The sequence below is a fragment of the Periplaneta americana genome, chromosome 5 (assembly GCF_040183065.1).
Source record: "Periplaneta americana isolate PAMFEO1 chromosome 5, P.americana_PAMFEO1_priV1, whole genome shotgun sequence".
NCBI classification, from domain to species: domain Eukaryota; kingdom Metazoa; phylum Arthropoda; class Insecta; order Blattodea; family Blattidae; genus Periplaneta; species Periplaneta americana.
Genome location: NC_091121.1, coordinates 56,719,439 through 56,736,526, shown reverse-complemented (window position 1 = coordinate 56,736,526; position 17,088 = coordinate 56,719,439). Strand labels below are relative to the sequence as shown.

The following is a 17,088-nucleotide window of genomic DNA, read 5'->3' as shown; positions in this document are numbered from 1 at the left end:
TCTGAAACTGAACAAAACACAAAATACAGAAATTAATCAAATGAAACACGAATTAGTCTTTGGTGGAATTTAAATATAAATTACATAGTTACAGACAATTTCGAGAGAGTAATAATTTGTATTCAGTTTCAATAGCCAATTCACAAACTTCTTGAGGAATATTGCATCCATTCAGTTTGTATGAGTTTGTTACTAACAAACTCCCTTGTTACCATTTCATTAGTAACTTCATTGTTGACTCTGACGTATATAAAATTGACAAACATTCATCAAATTAATGTGATATATTAATATTTATTTCCTTTTCTAGTAAAGAAGTAATACATAAATTATTGTGTGCAACTGGGAAATTATTCATAATTAATACACCTCGGGCCACAGACCCTCGGTTTAGCAAATCTGTTGCCCTCAGTGCTTAATTATCTATAGTAATGTCACAAGAGGTCTGAGATCTGGCGATAAATCCACGAGCGAAGCGAGTGGATTTATTTGGGAAATCTCAGACCTCGAGTGACATTTATTAGGACTATTTCGTGAATAAAATAAACATGTAAATAATATGTGCCTAAAATTGGCTCACAAAATGTTAATAATTGTATTTATGAATATTTAACCTATTTAGACATTGTGAAGTCGAAATAGATGTATAACGATTACTGCAATAAAGAATTTTAACGTTATTCAGTAATGCCAATTGAGAAAATGGAAATAAAGTTTTAAAAATGTTAATTACATGTACTGCGCTTTTCTCTTGTTATTACAACAGAAATACGTTTTTAATATCTGCTGAAATCATAATTTAATTTAAACATTTTATAGTATAATTACAAATAATCTAATTAATACATTAATTAAATGAACAATTTGTTATAAAGGAGTGTCATTTTCTTTAGATACAATGGACATGGAATTAGAAGATGAAGATGTAGGTATGGAAGTAGGATTTCGCACTTTATTTAGTAAAATGGATTCATGCTCATCGATTTACGTGGAAACTGTTGGTGACACTCAATAAACAAAAGAACGATCATGCATAAATTGATATTGATAAATCGAGCTGCAGAAATTATCGCGATGTATGACTGTGATAGGTTGGCATTCAAAATTTCATTACACTTTATTGGCCGAAAATGGAATGACGTCATATAAACGAAATAGTCAACATAATACACTTGATACATAAATAATTAGTTCGAATATGATGTTGAGACGTTGGTTAAGACATGGAAGTTTCATATCATTTTTTCTGCGAACAAAAGAAGTCGATTATCACTTAGCAATGACACAATAAACAAAACGCTGTTTACTGCAAGATAACTAGCAAAATGTGTGTTTCGGTTTGCAAAATTTGAACGTGTAACATCAGTTCAACATCGCTTTAAAAATTAGTGAGGTCGTGGCATCCAAATTCTTCAGATCTAACGCCACCCGATTTCTTTTTTTGGGGTTTAGTGGAGAATAATGCCTATACGCAGCGATCAAGGGATACTGATGATCTGAAAGTGAAGATTTTCTCAGCTTTTGGAAGCACCACGCCCGAGATGTTATATCACACATGGGAGAAATGTCTCATGGTGTGAATTGTGTTGTGTACACAATAGTGGCATGTTGAGGTCTAATGTGAACAAAACTCCTATTCCTCTAGAATATTTATACACATTAATGAAAAATAAATAGGAGTAGTTCTCATGATACAGCGTTTTTATTTTATGTAAGGTAGGTGTCCCTGATATGGCCATGCTAAGGTTTGAGAATGTTTCTAGCCGCCATTTTGAAAAAAAAATGTTAACCACTTTTTTTACTCGTTCTCAGTCTAATGGACGTTCTTAAAATAATTTCCTTTCCCCATAAAAATAGCATTAATTGTCCAAAAAGTCCCAAATTCCAAAAGTCTACATAGTGACCATATCAGGAACATGTGCACATGAAACGGCCACCCTTGTTCCATGTTCTACAAATCGTGATTGTTTTCAGTTTGATAACGCAGTTGTGCTAAAATTAAATAATTTTGGTGTAAAATGAATAAACATGACACTTAACAATCTTTTTTATAATTCAAAAGTGTAGTCAAAACAGGCTTTTCTATAAAAAATTAAGTTGTTTTTCTTAAAATACAAAATTTTTGCGTAATCCCAGCTATAAGGCATGTAAATTTGTCAGGTGAAAAAATAACAGTGAAATGAACTTGATATGGCCATGGTGCATTTGATATGGCCATATCAGGAGCGGGTAAGCTTTCACGGAAATCGTTTGATTATGAACAACCCGTAAAGGATACGCCACCGACGACAACACCAATCAACAGAACATTAAAAACTGAATGGAGTACTATGGTTTTCATGAAACAAGTCTTTGAAAAACATGCATAAAATAAAGGAGACTTACCAGAGAAAAATAAGAAGAGGTCACATGAAAACCGCAAAACAGGCAACTGTCGCCATATTGCTCAACCTGACTGGATGGAAAACGATCAAGTGACATACCAGGATGTCCTTTCACTGGATGCTGTTGCAATTTAGCGGATTTTTGGTTAACTAACTCACAATAGAGGGGTGGCCATATCAGAAACATGGTCATAACAGGAGCACCCACCTTATTCCCAAACGGTTTACGATTTTTTGGTTCTACAGAATTTGTTCCATTAATAACCATACTCTGTAGTATGCAGTGAATAATATGTCCAACTCTTAATGCGATTATGGAGTTTTTGCATTATACTGCTGGTCGTTGTTCTTTCTGGAACTTTTAAATACTATTTTCAATTTTCGGTTTCATCCCACTCCAAATAAACACCAACCCGAAATTCGCTGATCTAAATTAACATTATATTTATGTCAAGAAATTTTGACTTGCTTGCTAAGTGTCTAGAAACTGGGTTGGCAACACTGTGATTGTGGATTGTCGATCTTCCTTCTCGTTTATTTGCAGAATCTGTGCAATGCTAGGAAGTTCGCAACAAACCTTATATTTGTGATTATATTAGATCAGTGATGTCAAAGCAAGCGCATTTTTCTGACTTGACGTAGGGCGCGGGCATCAAGCGCTAGGTATGAAAGGAGGAAGGATTGTGTATATGAGTAAGCAACCTGTTGGATTAAGAAAACAGTGGTACACAAACTTTAAACGGAACGTGAAATTTTATGTCGTTATTTTTATATGGTTTCTTTCTGTTTGATATTAACTATACTGTATGTAAAACGAAACTACTAACACCAATTTCTTAATATTGCAGTTGTGTTGTAACGTTAATAACATAAGAAAGAGATAAGAAGGGATATTTATATAAATTCTATAGTAGTACAACTTACAATACTATAATAAGTGAATGAAACGCATAATTCTTAAAGAAAGTGTTATCCCAGAGAAAGAGATTGATTCTGGCATGATAAGTTTGAATTGATATTGATCCCATCTTTAGCCTTATAAAACAAGTGATCAATAAACTAATCGAAACAATATTATAGCAGGCTACAAACCAAAGTTACCTAGGTACCGTATATGTTTTAATTGTAACTAATATTACATAACAAAACTCTTATCGCATTATGCTTTTAAGTTGATATTGGTGAGCAAATTCCTATCATTAGAATATTAAATTATTTTCTCGAAATGTGCTGAAGCTATAGATCTGACGTTTTTACAACACATGGGCACATATCTTTTGTTTATGATGTAACAGTAGTTGCTTTGTTAATTTATTTCCTTACAAACATTTTCCATGCGAATATTTTCAAAATTTTCAGTACACTATCTTCAGTATTACAATTTTACGATACATTAGATTTCGGAAAAATTCTTTCAGTCCCTGCAAGGCTACTAAATAAACGTACTGTATCTGAAAATTTCACTTTTCTATAAAAAAAAGAGTTGAGAAAATATTCCTTTTGAATAAAAAAGCAAACTTGTGAAAAATGAGCATTAAAATTAAAACTTACACTCTTATAATACATTTATACTTTTCAGACAAATCTAAAAATTAACATGGATACAGTTTTAATAAGTTCTCTTGCTTTTATCCATTGAATCAATGCTGCCATCCCTATACATAGCTCGATCAAGCGGCATATACTACCTCTTTCGTCTGTCTCTTTCCTTTCCGCTGTAAAGCGCTCAGGCTCTCCTGAGCTGTAAAGCGCGCGTTTGCGCCTATGAGCATCAGTTGACATGACTGTAATAGATCCTTCATAGTTTGAATGGAGTATTTAGCGATACTTACCTAGAGTCTTGTCTCCGTTGAAAAGGTTAGTCATATGGAAATACGCTCTCTCTGGAAATACTGAAGCCCTCGGGTTTTTCTGAACCATGTAGTTGTTCCCATTCTTTGGTTCTATCGTGAAGTCATGGTCGTAGGTGACCTTAGAATTAACTGAAAATTAAAATATGGAAATTGACTCCGAATTAACATTAAAATCTCTCACAAATGAGGATGGATTATAACTCAATATCTCAACACTAAAGACAAAAGGAATGGTATTCCGAGGGTCATAGCAGAAAAATTAATATACAATAAAATCATAGATAACGTTTAATATTTTCCTGCCTGGAATGAGATATCACATGAGCTGAAAATGTGTACAAAATCTTACAAGCTAGAACTTCGAAAGGCATAACTATTAGAATAAATAAATGAAATGGAGTTCGGCGAAGTGATGGACGTGTCTGGTTCGACATTTGACTGCAGTACTTGAATAGTAAATAAAAATCAATGTATGAGACAGGGAATAATACAGATATCTGCTACAGCAGATTAACCAGTCGTATCAGAAGAGGAAAAAAAATTCTATTCTTAACGGAAGAAGTTGAGCTAGTTCTTAGGGAAATGAAGAATGGAAAAGTAACAGGAGTGATGAAATCTCCATTGAATTAGTTAAATGCTTGGACGAAGAAAAGAAGGGAATCATATTATTGTGCAAAGAAATATATTACAAAGGCAAGTGCATTGAAGATTTCGGAATACAGTGTTGCTGTCAGAAAGATAATACCAAGAAATGTGATGAGTTCAGGATCATCAGCCTGATATCGAAGTTGACGAAAATTCTCCTTCAAATATTGAATCGGCTTTTATATTCTAAGATGGAAGAACAGTTGGAAGAAGAGCAATTTGGCTTCAGGAAGGGAAAAGGTACAAGAGATTCAATTGGACTTTTGCGAACAATTGGCGAAAGGTATCTAGAGAAAAATAAAGAGGTGTATGTAGTATTTTGGACCTGAAAAAGGCTTTTAAGAGAGTGGATTGGAATAAACTTTTGGGGATCCCGAATAAAAAGAGAGGAGGTTATTAAGTAGACCTAATCTTTATGTGAAACAACGAGTTAAAATCAAGATAGAAGAAGAAATGTCAGAGAGGAGCGAAATGTGGAGAGGAGTACGACAAGGATGCCATTTAACACCTACTCTATTCAACATCTACTTGCAGGATTTAGTGAATAAATGTCTTCAGAACAGCGGAGGGGTGATAATAGGAGGGAGAAGAATAAAGTGCATAGGATTTGCTAATACATGGTGTTGTTACCAGAGGAAGAGACGATACTAAGGGATATGTAACAGGAGCTAAATGACAGTTCTGAGCAGTATGGGATCAAGATAAATGCATACAAGACAAAGACCATGGTTATCGGAAGAAAAATAAAGAAGGCAGACGTGCGAATCCGAAGTGAGACAGTGAAACAAGCGGACAGCTTTAAATACTTAAGATGTATGTACTATAAGCAGTAACATGAACCGTTACCAGGAAGTCAAAAGGAGGATAGCAATGGCAAAGGAAGCTTTAATAGAAAAAAGGAGCACTTCTGTACATCTTTGGAAAAAGAACTAAGGACTAAATTAGTGAAGTGCTTTGTATGAAATGTGATATTGTGTGGGGCAGAAACTTGGACATTACGACGAAGTGAAGAGAAGCGAATAGAAGCATTTGAAATGTGGATATGGAGAAGAATGGAACGTGTAAAGTGGACAGACAGAATAAGAAATTGAAGCTGTGCTGGAAAGAGTGGGTGAAGGAAGAATGATGCTGAAAATGATCAGGAAGAGAAAAAGAAGTTGGTTGGGTCACTGGCTGAGAAGAAACTGCCTACTGAAGAATGCGCTGGAAGGAATGGTGAACGAGAGAAGACTTGAGGAAGAAGAAGACATCAGATGATAGACGACATTAAGATAATATATGGATCGTATGCAGAGGCTAAGAGGAAGGCGGAAAATAGGAAAGATTGGAGAATTCTGAGTTTTCTGTGAAAGATCTGCCTTGCGCAGAAAACTGCCAGTGTAATGAATATCTTGATAACAGCTGTAGAAATACATTTATAAAAATTACCAAAGACTGCTGTAAAACGAAAAGGTTTCTAGCGATAGCTAATGTATATGAATCAAGCTTGAAGTAACGTAAGGTGTCGAAAATTATATATATGAGTGGGCTAGTCATGCACATAAAATGTGTCCCAAGTTCAAATTCTGGTTTATTCACCCTTAAATTATATGTGTTGCGTAAACCCGTGCTCCAGGCAACACAGGGTTTACCCGTGTATGTGTATGTATTTATTCACACTGCAATGGGTATATACCCGGTGGCAGTGGTAACTAATTACACTCAATAAAGACAATAATAAACACAATTAATAAAAAAATACAATTGAATCGGTCGGAGCTAAAAGGAATTAAGTCAAAATATGAAGTTTTGGATTATGCAACAATTTGAACAACTGATGTCATGCGCACCGAACGATGCAAGAAGGAACTAAGACTTTTATATATTCTTTTGTCTTCTATAACATAAAAATATAATATTTGTGTTATTAGTAGAAAATTTTTTGCTTCTCCTGAAAGGTTGTCAAAAGTGACTTGATTCCTTTCAGCTCCGTCTGATTCAATAATAAAAATACTAATAATTAATACTAGCAATAATTAATAATAATAATAATAATAATAATGCCAGGGAACATCCTAAGTTAAAATAACATTTAAAGTAAATCTAATTTGTGCTTTAAACCCAAGTTCGAACTAAAACCCACGAGTATATGTTCATACCTGCACAAGTACCCTTCAACACTACACTCATTTCGCTGTCAACTCACTCACTGCACTGGAACTATGACACATTTCACTGATTCTATCCTGATTTCACTAACACTTCAAAAATATTTCACTGTTCAAATACTTTGCACTGCCGCTATAAACTATAAAGCTTCACTGACAGGAACACGTTTCACTTACACAACACACTTCACTGACACTACATAATTCTTCACTGATAGTACACTTCAATAACAAAATATCAATTACACCCTTTAAATACTGCGTATAATTATCGTCTATTAGTAAAGTCCTTAAGCCTATTTTTAAATATATTTTTGGTTGTTGGTAAAGCCTTTAGTAAGTCTGCAGGTAAAGCGTTCCAGTCCCTGATAGCACGATTGAGAAAAGAAAACTTTCCAGTGTCCGTCCTCTGTCTTCTTTCCCTCAGCTTATAAGAGTGGTCATTCCTTGAAGAGTAATTTGGCGGCTGCAACCTATTTTTTATTTCTCTCCAGGCAGGCTCACCGCTGTATGTTTTGAACAGTGCGCATAATCGAATTCACGTTCTCCTGTCCGTGAGTATGTCCCATTTTGATGGTGAATTTTTCCGACAACACTTGAGAGCCCGTTTTTTAATCTTTTCCAGTGTCTTAATATGTTCTAGTCTGTAAGGATCCCAACATGCAGCACCATATTCCATTACTGGACGTACTAGTGATTTATATGCAATCTCTTTGGATTTATCAGAGCCTTTTCTTAGTACCCTCATCACAAAGTGTAACGCTCTCCATGCTTTTCCCGCTGTGTCTGTAACGTGTTCCCCCCAGCCGAGATCGCTGCTAAATGCTATTCCGAGGTATTTACATTTGTTAACTTCCGGAATGGTTTCACCCCCTAACGTATACGATGCGCTTATTTTATTTCTTTTCCTTGTAAAGCTGATGGCTTTGCTCTTTAGAGAATTTATTTCCATTTTGTTGGCTATTGCCCAATCTTTTATTCTATTTAGGTCAGTCTGAAGAAGAGTAGTGTCTTCATAACTTTTTATTTCCCTACATACCATACAATCATCCGCGAATAAGCGAACCCTAGACAAGATGTTAACTGGCAGATCATTTACAAAAGCCAGGAATAGAAGAGGCCCCAAGACACCCCCTGTGGGACTCCGGAAGTAATTTCAATTGGGTTCGATAATTCCTCTCCCACCCGTACTCTCTGAGTGCGACAAGTTAAAAATTCCTTGGTCCACTGGAGTACTCTTGAATCAATCCCCGTTGATTGTAGTTTAACCAACAATATATCGTGTGGGACTACATCGAATGCGCGTGAAAAGTCAATAATCACTGCATCTACTTGACTACTGGAATCTATTCCGTCTTCTAAATCCTGACATACAGTTACCAATTGACTCTCACATGAATAACCCCCCCCCCCCCCGAAATCCATGCTGACAGTTATGTAACCAATTTGAGTCATCCCAATGCTGCCTTAGATAAGCTGAAATCAAGTGTTCCCTCTGTTTGCAAACCACAGAGGTGAGGCTGACCGGTCTGTAATTTTTTGTATCTGAGCGAGACCCTGACTTATAAATTGGCACCACTATTGCATCTTTCCAATCTCGCGGGACAGTACCATTGTTAATTGATATTTCAAATATACGTACTAGATAGGGAATCATGGCTTCCCCTCCCAATTTTAGCACTTCTCCGGCGATACCATCAGGTCCTATTGATTTATGAGCTTTCAATTTAGAGATCGTTCTCCTTATGTCCCTAGGCTTGATAGAAAACTGACCCGTATTTTCCACAGAAGCTATGTGTGGTATTATTGTCCTAATCCCAAAAACAATGGCATAATAGGAATTTAATTTTTCTGCTTTTTCGCTAACCCGTACGATAAATTGATTGCGGTCATTTTTTAGGGGGAGGCTCGAATAGTTTTCCTTGCGTCGTTTCTTCACATATTTATAAAATTCCCCCCACCCGTTTTGTTCACCTTTGAAAAGTTTATTTAGGTAATTTTCCTGCGCTGTCTTCTTCGCATTAAGCAGTTCTTTCGATAGTTGCGTGAATTTTTTTTGTTTTGCAAAGCTTTCCTTGCGCTGTCTGTAGGATTTTCTTAGTTTTCTTTTCAGTTTCCGTATGTATTTATTATAATATTCCGGATCGGGATTGTTTGATAAGCGTTTAACCGGGATAAATTTCTGTATTCCTGTTAATATAATTTGCTTGAACTGCGCCCAGCATTCTTCTACACTACTGCCCTTTATTACCCATGATGAGTACTTTTCTCTAATATAATTTTGGAAGCCTTCTCTGTCCGCTTTGTTATATTGCAAGATACTTTTGTTCTTTTTTCCGCTTTGCTTGTACTTAGCATTCCATAATATTTCAAGAATTACCGCGTCGTGGTCACTAATACCTGGAATCACTTCAATACCTGCGACTATTTCTGAGGGTCTTAAAAGAAATATGTCTAGTAGGGAATCTCCCCTTGTCGGCCTATCTGTTACTTGTATTAAGTTATGTTTCCAGATGAGTGAGTTTACTAATGACTGGGCTTGACTCATCCATCCCTCTATTGTGCCCTACCAGTTTACCTGGGGCAAGTTCAGGTCTCCGGCAATGATAACATATTGTCCGCGGATTTGTCTGTTTTCCAACATATATCTTAATTTACACTGTACGTTCAAGCCTTCTTTCGGAGCCCTGTATAAACCGATGATGTGTAATATGTTTCGTGAATAAGCATCCGCTATGTCTACACCCAACATTTCGAACTCCGAGTCTTTAAAATTTTCAGCGCTCTGCAGGCACTCTTTTACACATATAAAAACTCCTCTCCCTGTTCCTACATGGTCGCGTCTGTATGTTACATAATCGTTTCTAAATACTTCTGAGTCTGTTACTTCGCTGGATAGCCATGATTCCGTTCCTATTATGACTCCAGTTTCCCTGTGACATTAGAGCAATTCTCCATCACCACCATTCATTACGAGTGTAATGTAGACCCACCGCCTGTGGTGCACTCTGGATAGTTTCTGACGAACTAAGTAGCCTACGCTTCTCTATGTTTTCTGGCAAAAGATTACACATTCTGCCATTTAATTTTTTTTTTTTTTTTGTACGATGAGAAACTGATGAAGTTTAAATGGAGAAAAAGTTATGTAGATTCTAGTATAACTTAACGTTCGAAACTCTCACCCATCGTGATGTTGATATCTCCATTTCCATTGATGGGCAAGATCAGGATACGGCCATTTACTTCGTATTTGCCGAGGACTTCTGCGCGCGGGAGAAACATCTCGTAGGAGACCGTCTGATTTTTGAAGTCAAAACTGAAAAATAAAATATAATAATAGTAATAATAATAATAATAATAATAATAATAATAATAACACAATCTTTATAAATTAATTGAAGTTAGCTTATACATAATCATAACAACTTGAATTGTCATGCTCACTGCCGACGTTTGATTCTTAAATCTTAAAATACTTATTGTTATTAACCGCTATATTTATAATTCAAAAGCATGAATTTAAATAACTTTGATTTAACGTGTCAATTTCGCAGTTACTGCACAAGATACAGTCATTTAATAGGTAGTCTCCCCTATTGTAAATTTAACTGAAACAATGGCTCAATATTTGCTGTAGATGTGTTAATAGATTGACGAGCAATGCCCATTAGGTTAGCTCAAAAAGATTTAAGTCTGTTTAAAAATTTGCTTACTGTCAATCCATTTTGTACCATTAATCACGTTTTAATTCCACACCTAGCATTGTATTTTAATATGTTTATCCATGTATATTTTGACTTTGACTTTATCTATAACTCTAGTGGCCTATAGTTTTTGACAATAAAATTTATTTATTCATTTAATATATATAGTATATATTAAAATAATGTAATAATATATACGATAACATTAATGGTCGAAACAGACAATTCAGTACCTTAGAGTAGAGTAGAGTAGAGTACAGTCTCAAACAACTAGGATATAGACATGGATAATTAGCCGTTTTTACTTACAAATAGCTAGGATATAAACATGGATAATCAGGCGTTTTTACTTATAAATAACTAGGATATAGACATGGATAATCAGCAGTTTTTACTTATAAATAACTAGGATATAGACATGGATAAAAATCAGCCGTTTTTACTTATAAATCGGAGCCGTGATACTAATTCTTGACTACTCATAAGTTTTAGATTGTACTGGTAATTGATGGAAGCTGAGTGACCTACAGAAAACTGTGATGGGGGTTTTGGTATGAAATCCAACTTTTTACACTTCTCGTCTTATAGCTATATTTGATTTAATTTTTATCGTCCAGATAGTTATCTTTAATCAGTTGCAAGCTTCTTCGAAGTTAGTTGAATTCCTTAATCCTTTTTTTTTATTTCTTCGTGTATCTTTCAGTAAGAAGGTTCCATTTTCGAACTAGATAATATTTTATAGGCCTACAATACTCTTTGATGTTGTTATTTTAGTTGCTACGTGGTTTTGTACCACGTTATTCCACGTATGGATTTGTTACGTTTTTAAATTGCAATTTACATTTGCAAGTTTTTCAAATTTTCCCGAAAAAAAAAATATTTCAAGAGTTAGTATTAAATAAGATAAAAATATATCACTGTTCGAGCTGAATGCACAAAATACAGTTTTAGAATAGCGTACAAGCTTAATCGCAGTAGGTTTATGTCAGAGTGTTGAGGCACATGTACTTGACGTAGCTTTGCGTGATACTTCATTTCTCATTAGTTAAACTTGTTGAACAAATATAAACTTTCTATCTTCGATATTTTTCAGTCTATCACACTGGACTACTATTGACAGAATTAGCATAACTCGCAGATAATAATGGAAACTGATCTAGTTACATTGTAATTAATAAGTTACATAAATTCATTTTTATTGTGACCAGTCTGGTTTGTATTCGTTAAAGACAAGTATAAATATTATTGGAGGACATCTCGGCTGTGGGTTTAAACCTGTTTTTGTTTCCTAATTATGCAAGTCACTTGTTTCTTTATTGAGTATTTACCAAACAGAAAACTTTCAAAGGGTTTTGCTCTCAAGTTTAGATGGTTTTCTTTTGAGTCAGTAGTGATTAGAGACGGGCAAAATATGAAATGCCATATTCTAAACCATTCCTGCTAGCGGTATAGGAACAAGGACTTTCACGATTCATGATGATTAGAATTCGATTAACGTTTAAATATTTTTCATGTTTCATAACAATTTGGTAACATGTTCATATGTCATTAAAATCTTAACATTTTCCCATGTTTTGCATGATTTGTTACCCTACATATAATTACCAGTGAACCGGGTTTTCCAGACGTAAGAAGACAATAGAGATGTTGCTGGGTCTGTAGTATAGGATCTGCCCTTGGACACGAAACTGTGTATGAATGAATGAATGGATAAATGAATGAAGGAAGGAAGGGAGGGAGAAATGAATGAATGAATGAAGGAATGAATGAATGAATGAATGAATGAATGAAGGAATGAATAAATTAATGAAGGAAGGAATGCATGAATGAATGAATGAAGGAATGAATGAAGCAAAGCATGAAGGAAGGAATGAATGAAGGAATGATTAAATGAAGGAAAGAATTAATCAATTACTTAAGGAATGAATGAATGAATGAATGAATAATTGAATGAATAAATGAATGAAGGAAAATAATTAAAGAATGAAGAAATGAATGAATGAATGAATAATGAATGAAGAACTGAATGAATGATGAATGAATTAATGATGAAAGGAAGAATGAATGGATGGATGAGTTATTGAACTAATAGAGATTTTTCAAGGAAACAATTGAGAAACTAAAGCCACCCATTCCACCAACATTCCGGGATATCCAGGGGTAAGTGAAATTTCAAAATTCCCCTTTCGATTCATTGAACTCGTAGCGTCATTGAATTTGAGGAGCCAAAACAAAATAAGTGTTTCCTTTTCCACAACTAGCTCATTCTTTCGAATCCAGTAAAAGTATTTTCAGTGTTGCATGCCATACCCAATCTTCTATGTTTTAAATGTGTTTCAAATTCAACCATCAGTTTTTCTGTGTACTTAACTTTTTCTCCATTTACAACTTCATGGGTTTTTCATATTAACTGACAGAATGTGTAATCGTCTACCAGAAAATATAGAAAAGTTACTTATGTTGCGCTGTCACCAGTGTTGAGTCCAGACATTGTAAGAACTATATACCAATATGTTTATTTTCTTTTGTTTTATTCTTTTCAGAGTAAAAAATTGAGGTACTTGGTTACTTGTATTTTTTGCGTTCAGGTAAGGATTTGATGATGATGATGATGATGATGATGATGATGATAATGATGACTACGACGATGATCTGTTAAATTATGCATATGTATTGTACTTTATTTGGTAGCGCATGAAATATAGACAAAACTACTGGGACATTCGAAAAGTAATGACAACACAGTTACTGTTTCACACTAAATTTATTTAGGTTACTTTTGACATTACATACTTCAAATACAGTCTCCTGCCATGTCAACAATACGTTGCCATCTGCAGCAGCATTTCTGGATATCCCTCTCACTGATCAGTCTAAAGCTTTTCTGATGTCAACTCTTGATTGAAAGCGATTGCTACGCTTCCACTCAACTTGCAATAGTTCAGTATGGTAGGACTTCTCTCCCACAGGCTTCTTGTAATGTCCTAAAGCACTGAGTTCCATGTTTTTCTCTTGCAACTTGGATTTTTCTGAAGCAACTTTGTTCGTGCCTTCAGGGCTATATTATTTACTACAAATCAGAAACAGCCTCTGTACTTACAAAGTATGGCTACTTCTAAACTTTCAATGTTGCAGATTTAAGAAACAATCGCTGCTCTATTATTTAGTACAAGATTCCAACGGTTACCGCTAGGAACAGTGATTTACAACATTGTTGCCATTACTTATCGAATGCCCTGTATTAATCTGTAAGACCTTATTTCGTAAACAATGATGTAGTCCTGCTCTATGTGTTTAGGAACGAAGATATTTTATGAACAGTAATCACACTAGAGGTTTTAATTTATCTAAAGAAAATCAAAACTCGAGTGGAGTTTAATTGACTATTACATGATTAGAAAAAATAAAGTACTCTAATACAATATAATATTAATTGACTTACTAAAATTCTATTTCACTAATATTAGCTTCACCAGAACGTTTGAACGGAGCCGCCATTTTCATTTGACTATCTATGCGGTAAACAAATGACGATCGCAACGCATGTTTTACAGTATCGTAAAGGATTTGCAGTTTGAAATGTTGGCTAACAAAGAAACAAATGCTAGGGAAGCGATAAAAGCAAAGTGATAAAATCAAACAAATGTTAGGGAAGTGATAAAATTGTAGCGATAAGTAGCCATGATTGGTTGATTGAAACACGTCCTTTCGTACCGTTGTATTGGTCAAAAGTAGTATGACGTATTAAAAGTGTAATAGTCATTGAAATATTTATTTCATATTTTGCCAAAATAAATTTCATTTTTTTTCAAAATGTGCTTCATATAGTGCCGGTAACTAGTAGGTCTAATGATTGTATTTAAAGCGCTGACTAACCTGGAAGCAAAATGGAGACCTGCAAGTTGGTATCAGAAGAAGAGATGGGAAAATTTGGTAAGGCTTGAGCCTAATACTCTAAGGCAGGGTGCGAATTAACGGGTGGGGGGGGAATGGGGGGATTTCCCCCCTGTTGGAACATTATCCCTTCTCATAAATTCATATTAACATCCCTCCAGGGATAACTTCTATCCCCCCCTCACAAAATATAATCGTTTCCATACAAGTATATTTTATAAAGTACAATGTAAAGTAAGCAAAGAAAATAATATTGGTGTGTTATCATCACCGGCAAGCTGACAACAATCAATAACTTAGGAATTACACATCTTATCTTAAGCCTGTTCATGGATATAATTATTATTACAATCAAGATGCAAGACAAGCAACTCAGTGCGACCAAGCGTTGAGCCGTATCGAATGAGGATAATAATAATTTTATGTGTGACATTCTCTATCTAGGATTTACCCCCCCCCCCTTAAGAAATCTTAATTCGCACCTTGCTCGAAGGTGACGTGTCACTACTTACTCTGTCTTCCGTATATCGCTGTCCATCATGCCGAAGATATCGGCGTCCTTCAAGATCAGAGTCAGACCGACTCGTTGACCTCCTCCATCGGTCACTTTAATTTCCTTGATCCGAAGTGGATTCAGAGGCGGCACGTTGTACTTCCGGTCACCTGTAACATCACACAACAAAATTATTTGGTTTATAACATCAGATTGTCGATCAAACGTTCCTACGACACACCTACGCACTGCACAGTGTGTTTTTAATCTATATTCCTAGTCAACTCCTAGGACATTTTGCGACTATCTGGAGTTTTACTGTTGGGAATACTAGTCGCTGTTGCAGCGTATATTATTCCATGGTAATTGGGGTCCAATCCGACATTTGTCTTTATATAACTGGTATATCAAATGCCGGGTAATCTTTTGGCGAATCCTCGGACCTCACCTCATCTCACTACATCTCGCTAATATATTCTAAAAAATTGCAGAAAATTGTAAAAATTGTAGAAAGTTACAAAATTGTGAAACTGTAAAAATTGTAAAATATTGTAAAAATTTGTAAAAATTGTAATTGCAATATTGTAAAATTTTGATTTGTTCCACGTCTTAAAGCTTCAGTGTTCATGTAAGATCTATGGATTACAATAAATGAATGAAATGAATGAATGAACGAGGAAAACCACGGGAAAACTGCGATCAGATTTGTTGACACCGGAGACTGAACCTGGGACCTCTGAAATGCGAGTCCATTGAGTTACTACTGAGTCATTTCGCTCGGTTACACTGTTTTTGCTTCCAAGTTGTTATATTGTGTTATGATTACATGGTTGATATGGGTTAGAAGTGGAGTGTGGGACAAGCCCTTCTGAGGAATGGCCTATAAATTTTAACTGGAGCCCTCTATTAGAGACAGGGTTCTCTTATGCGCCGTCAATGTAAGATATGGAACACGCATCTTTACTTTCCTTCTTCAGGAAAGCATATTAAAGATTTTATCTTCTTCTTTATTCAGCTATAAAATTTCAGCAGTTGCTTCTAATTCCTGTCCGCCATAAGGATCTATCATTCCACTGTCCATCTTCTAAGTCGAATTTAGTCATAACTTTTTCACACTACTACCCCAATTTAAACGAGTTCTTCCTCTTTTCCCTCTTTCTGTGGGGGACCAATAAATTATCCGTCTGGGCCATCTTTCCTCCTCCATTCTTTGTACATGTCCGTACCACTGCAGTATCCGTTCCTCAATCCTGTTTACTACCGTTTCTTCTGTTCCCATCTCTGCTCTAATAAAATCATTTCTTACATGCTGCAACCGAGAAACTCTCATACTTCGACGTATCCCATCCATTTCAGTGCTCTCCAACGTTTTCCTCCGTCTATCATTCAAAGATTTTATCACCCTTTAAATTTGATCGCGTTCAGTTGATCTGAGGCTGTCAACATTGAATCTTACGGCTAGCACGACAACTTCTAGACCACCGAAGACGGGTAATAATTGAGCCGTTCAGAGCAAAAGTGGTGTAAGTCAAAATTGGGTAATGAGATTTGAAGTAAAAATTCTGTAAAATAGAGCGCTAAGTAGCAATTAATATGTCCTTCTTGCTATCCACTGACTACTGATAGTTTAAATAAATTGAATATTAATTGCTACTTTGCGCTGTATTTTACAGAAAGTTTACTTTAACCCTCATTACCCATTCTTGACTTACACTACTTCTGCCCTGAACGGCTCAATTAGACTTCGAAGTTCAGGTCCCAGTCGGAGAGATACAGGTTAACTGATAGCAGAGTATTGAGCGGAGGTGAGGGGAACAGCCGAGGGTTTGTTTACTTTTTCCATCTATCGGAACTATCCACTGTGCTATGTGTCTACGACTGATTGAAAGTTTCGTACGTACTGGCACTGAAGGTGGGACAGTTTGGATAACGTGAAATTACTGCGATGTCTGTTGTTGTTTAGTCAAC

General features: G+C 35.4%; 1 protein-coding gene across 2 annotated transcripts in view; it reads right to left on the bottom strand.

The window, feature by feature from the left end:
* The window catches only part of LOC138699646 (protein takeout-like), a 42,923-nt gene that overhangs the window by 7,380 nt on the left and 18,455 nt on the right, over positions 1-17,088 (bottom strand). For both annotated transcript variants that reach the window (XM_069825685.1, XM_069825686.1), the window contains exons 3-5: positions 15,140-15,290; positions 10,212-10,345; positions 4,217-4,366 (exon numbers count right to left, since the gene is read on the bottom strand). In XM_069825685.1, coding sequence (XP_069681786.1) covers positions 4,217-4,366; positions 10,212-10,345; positions 15,140-15,290 — 435 coding nt within the window. The remainder of the gene's footprint in view (positions 1-4,216; positions 4,367-10,211; positions 10,346-15,139; positions 15,291-17,088) is intronic.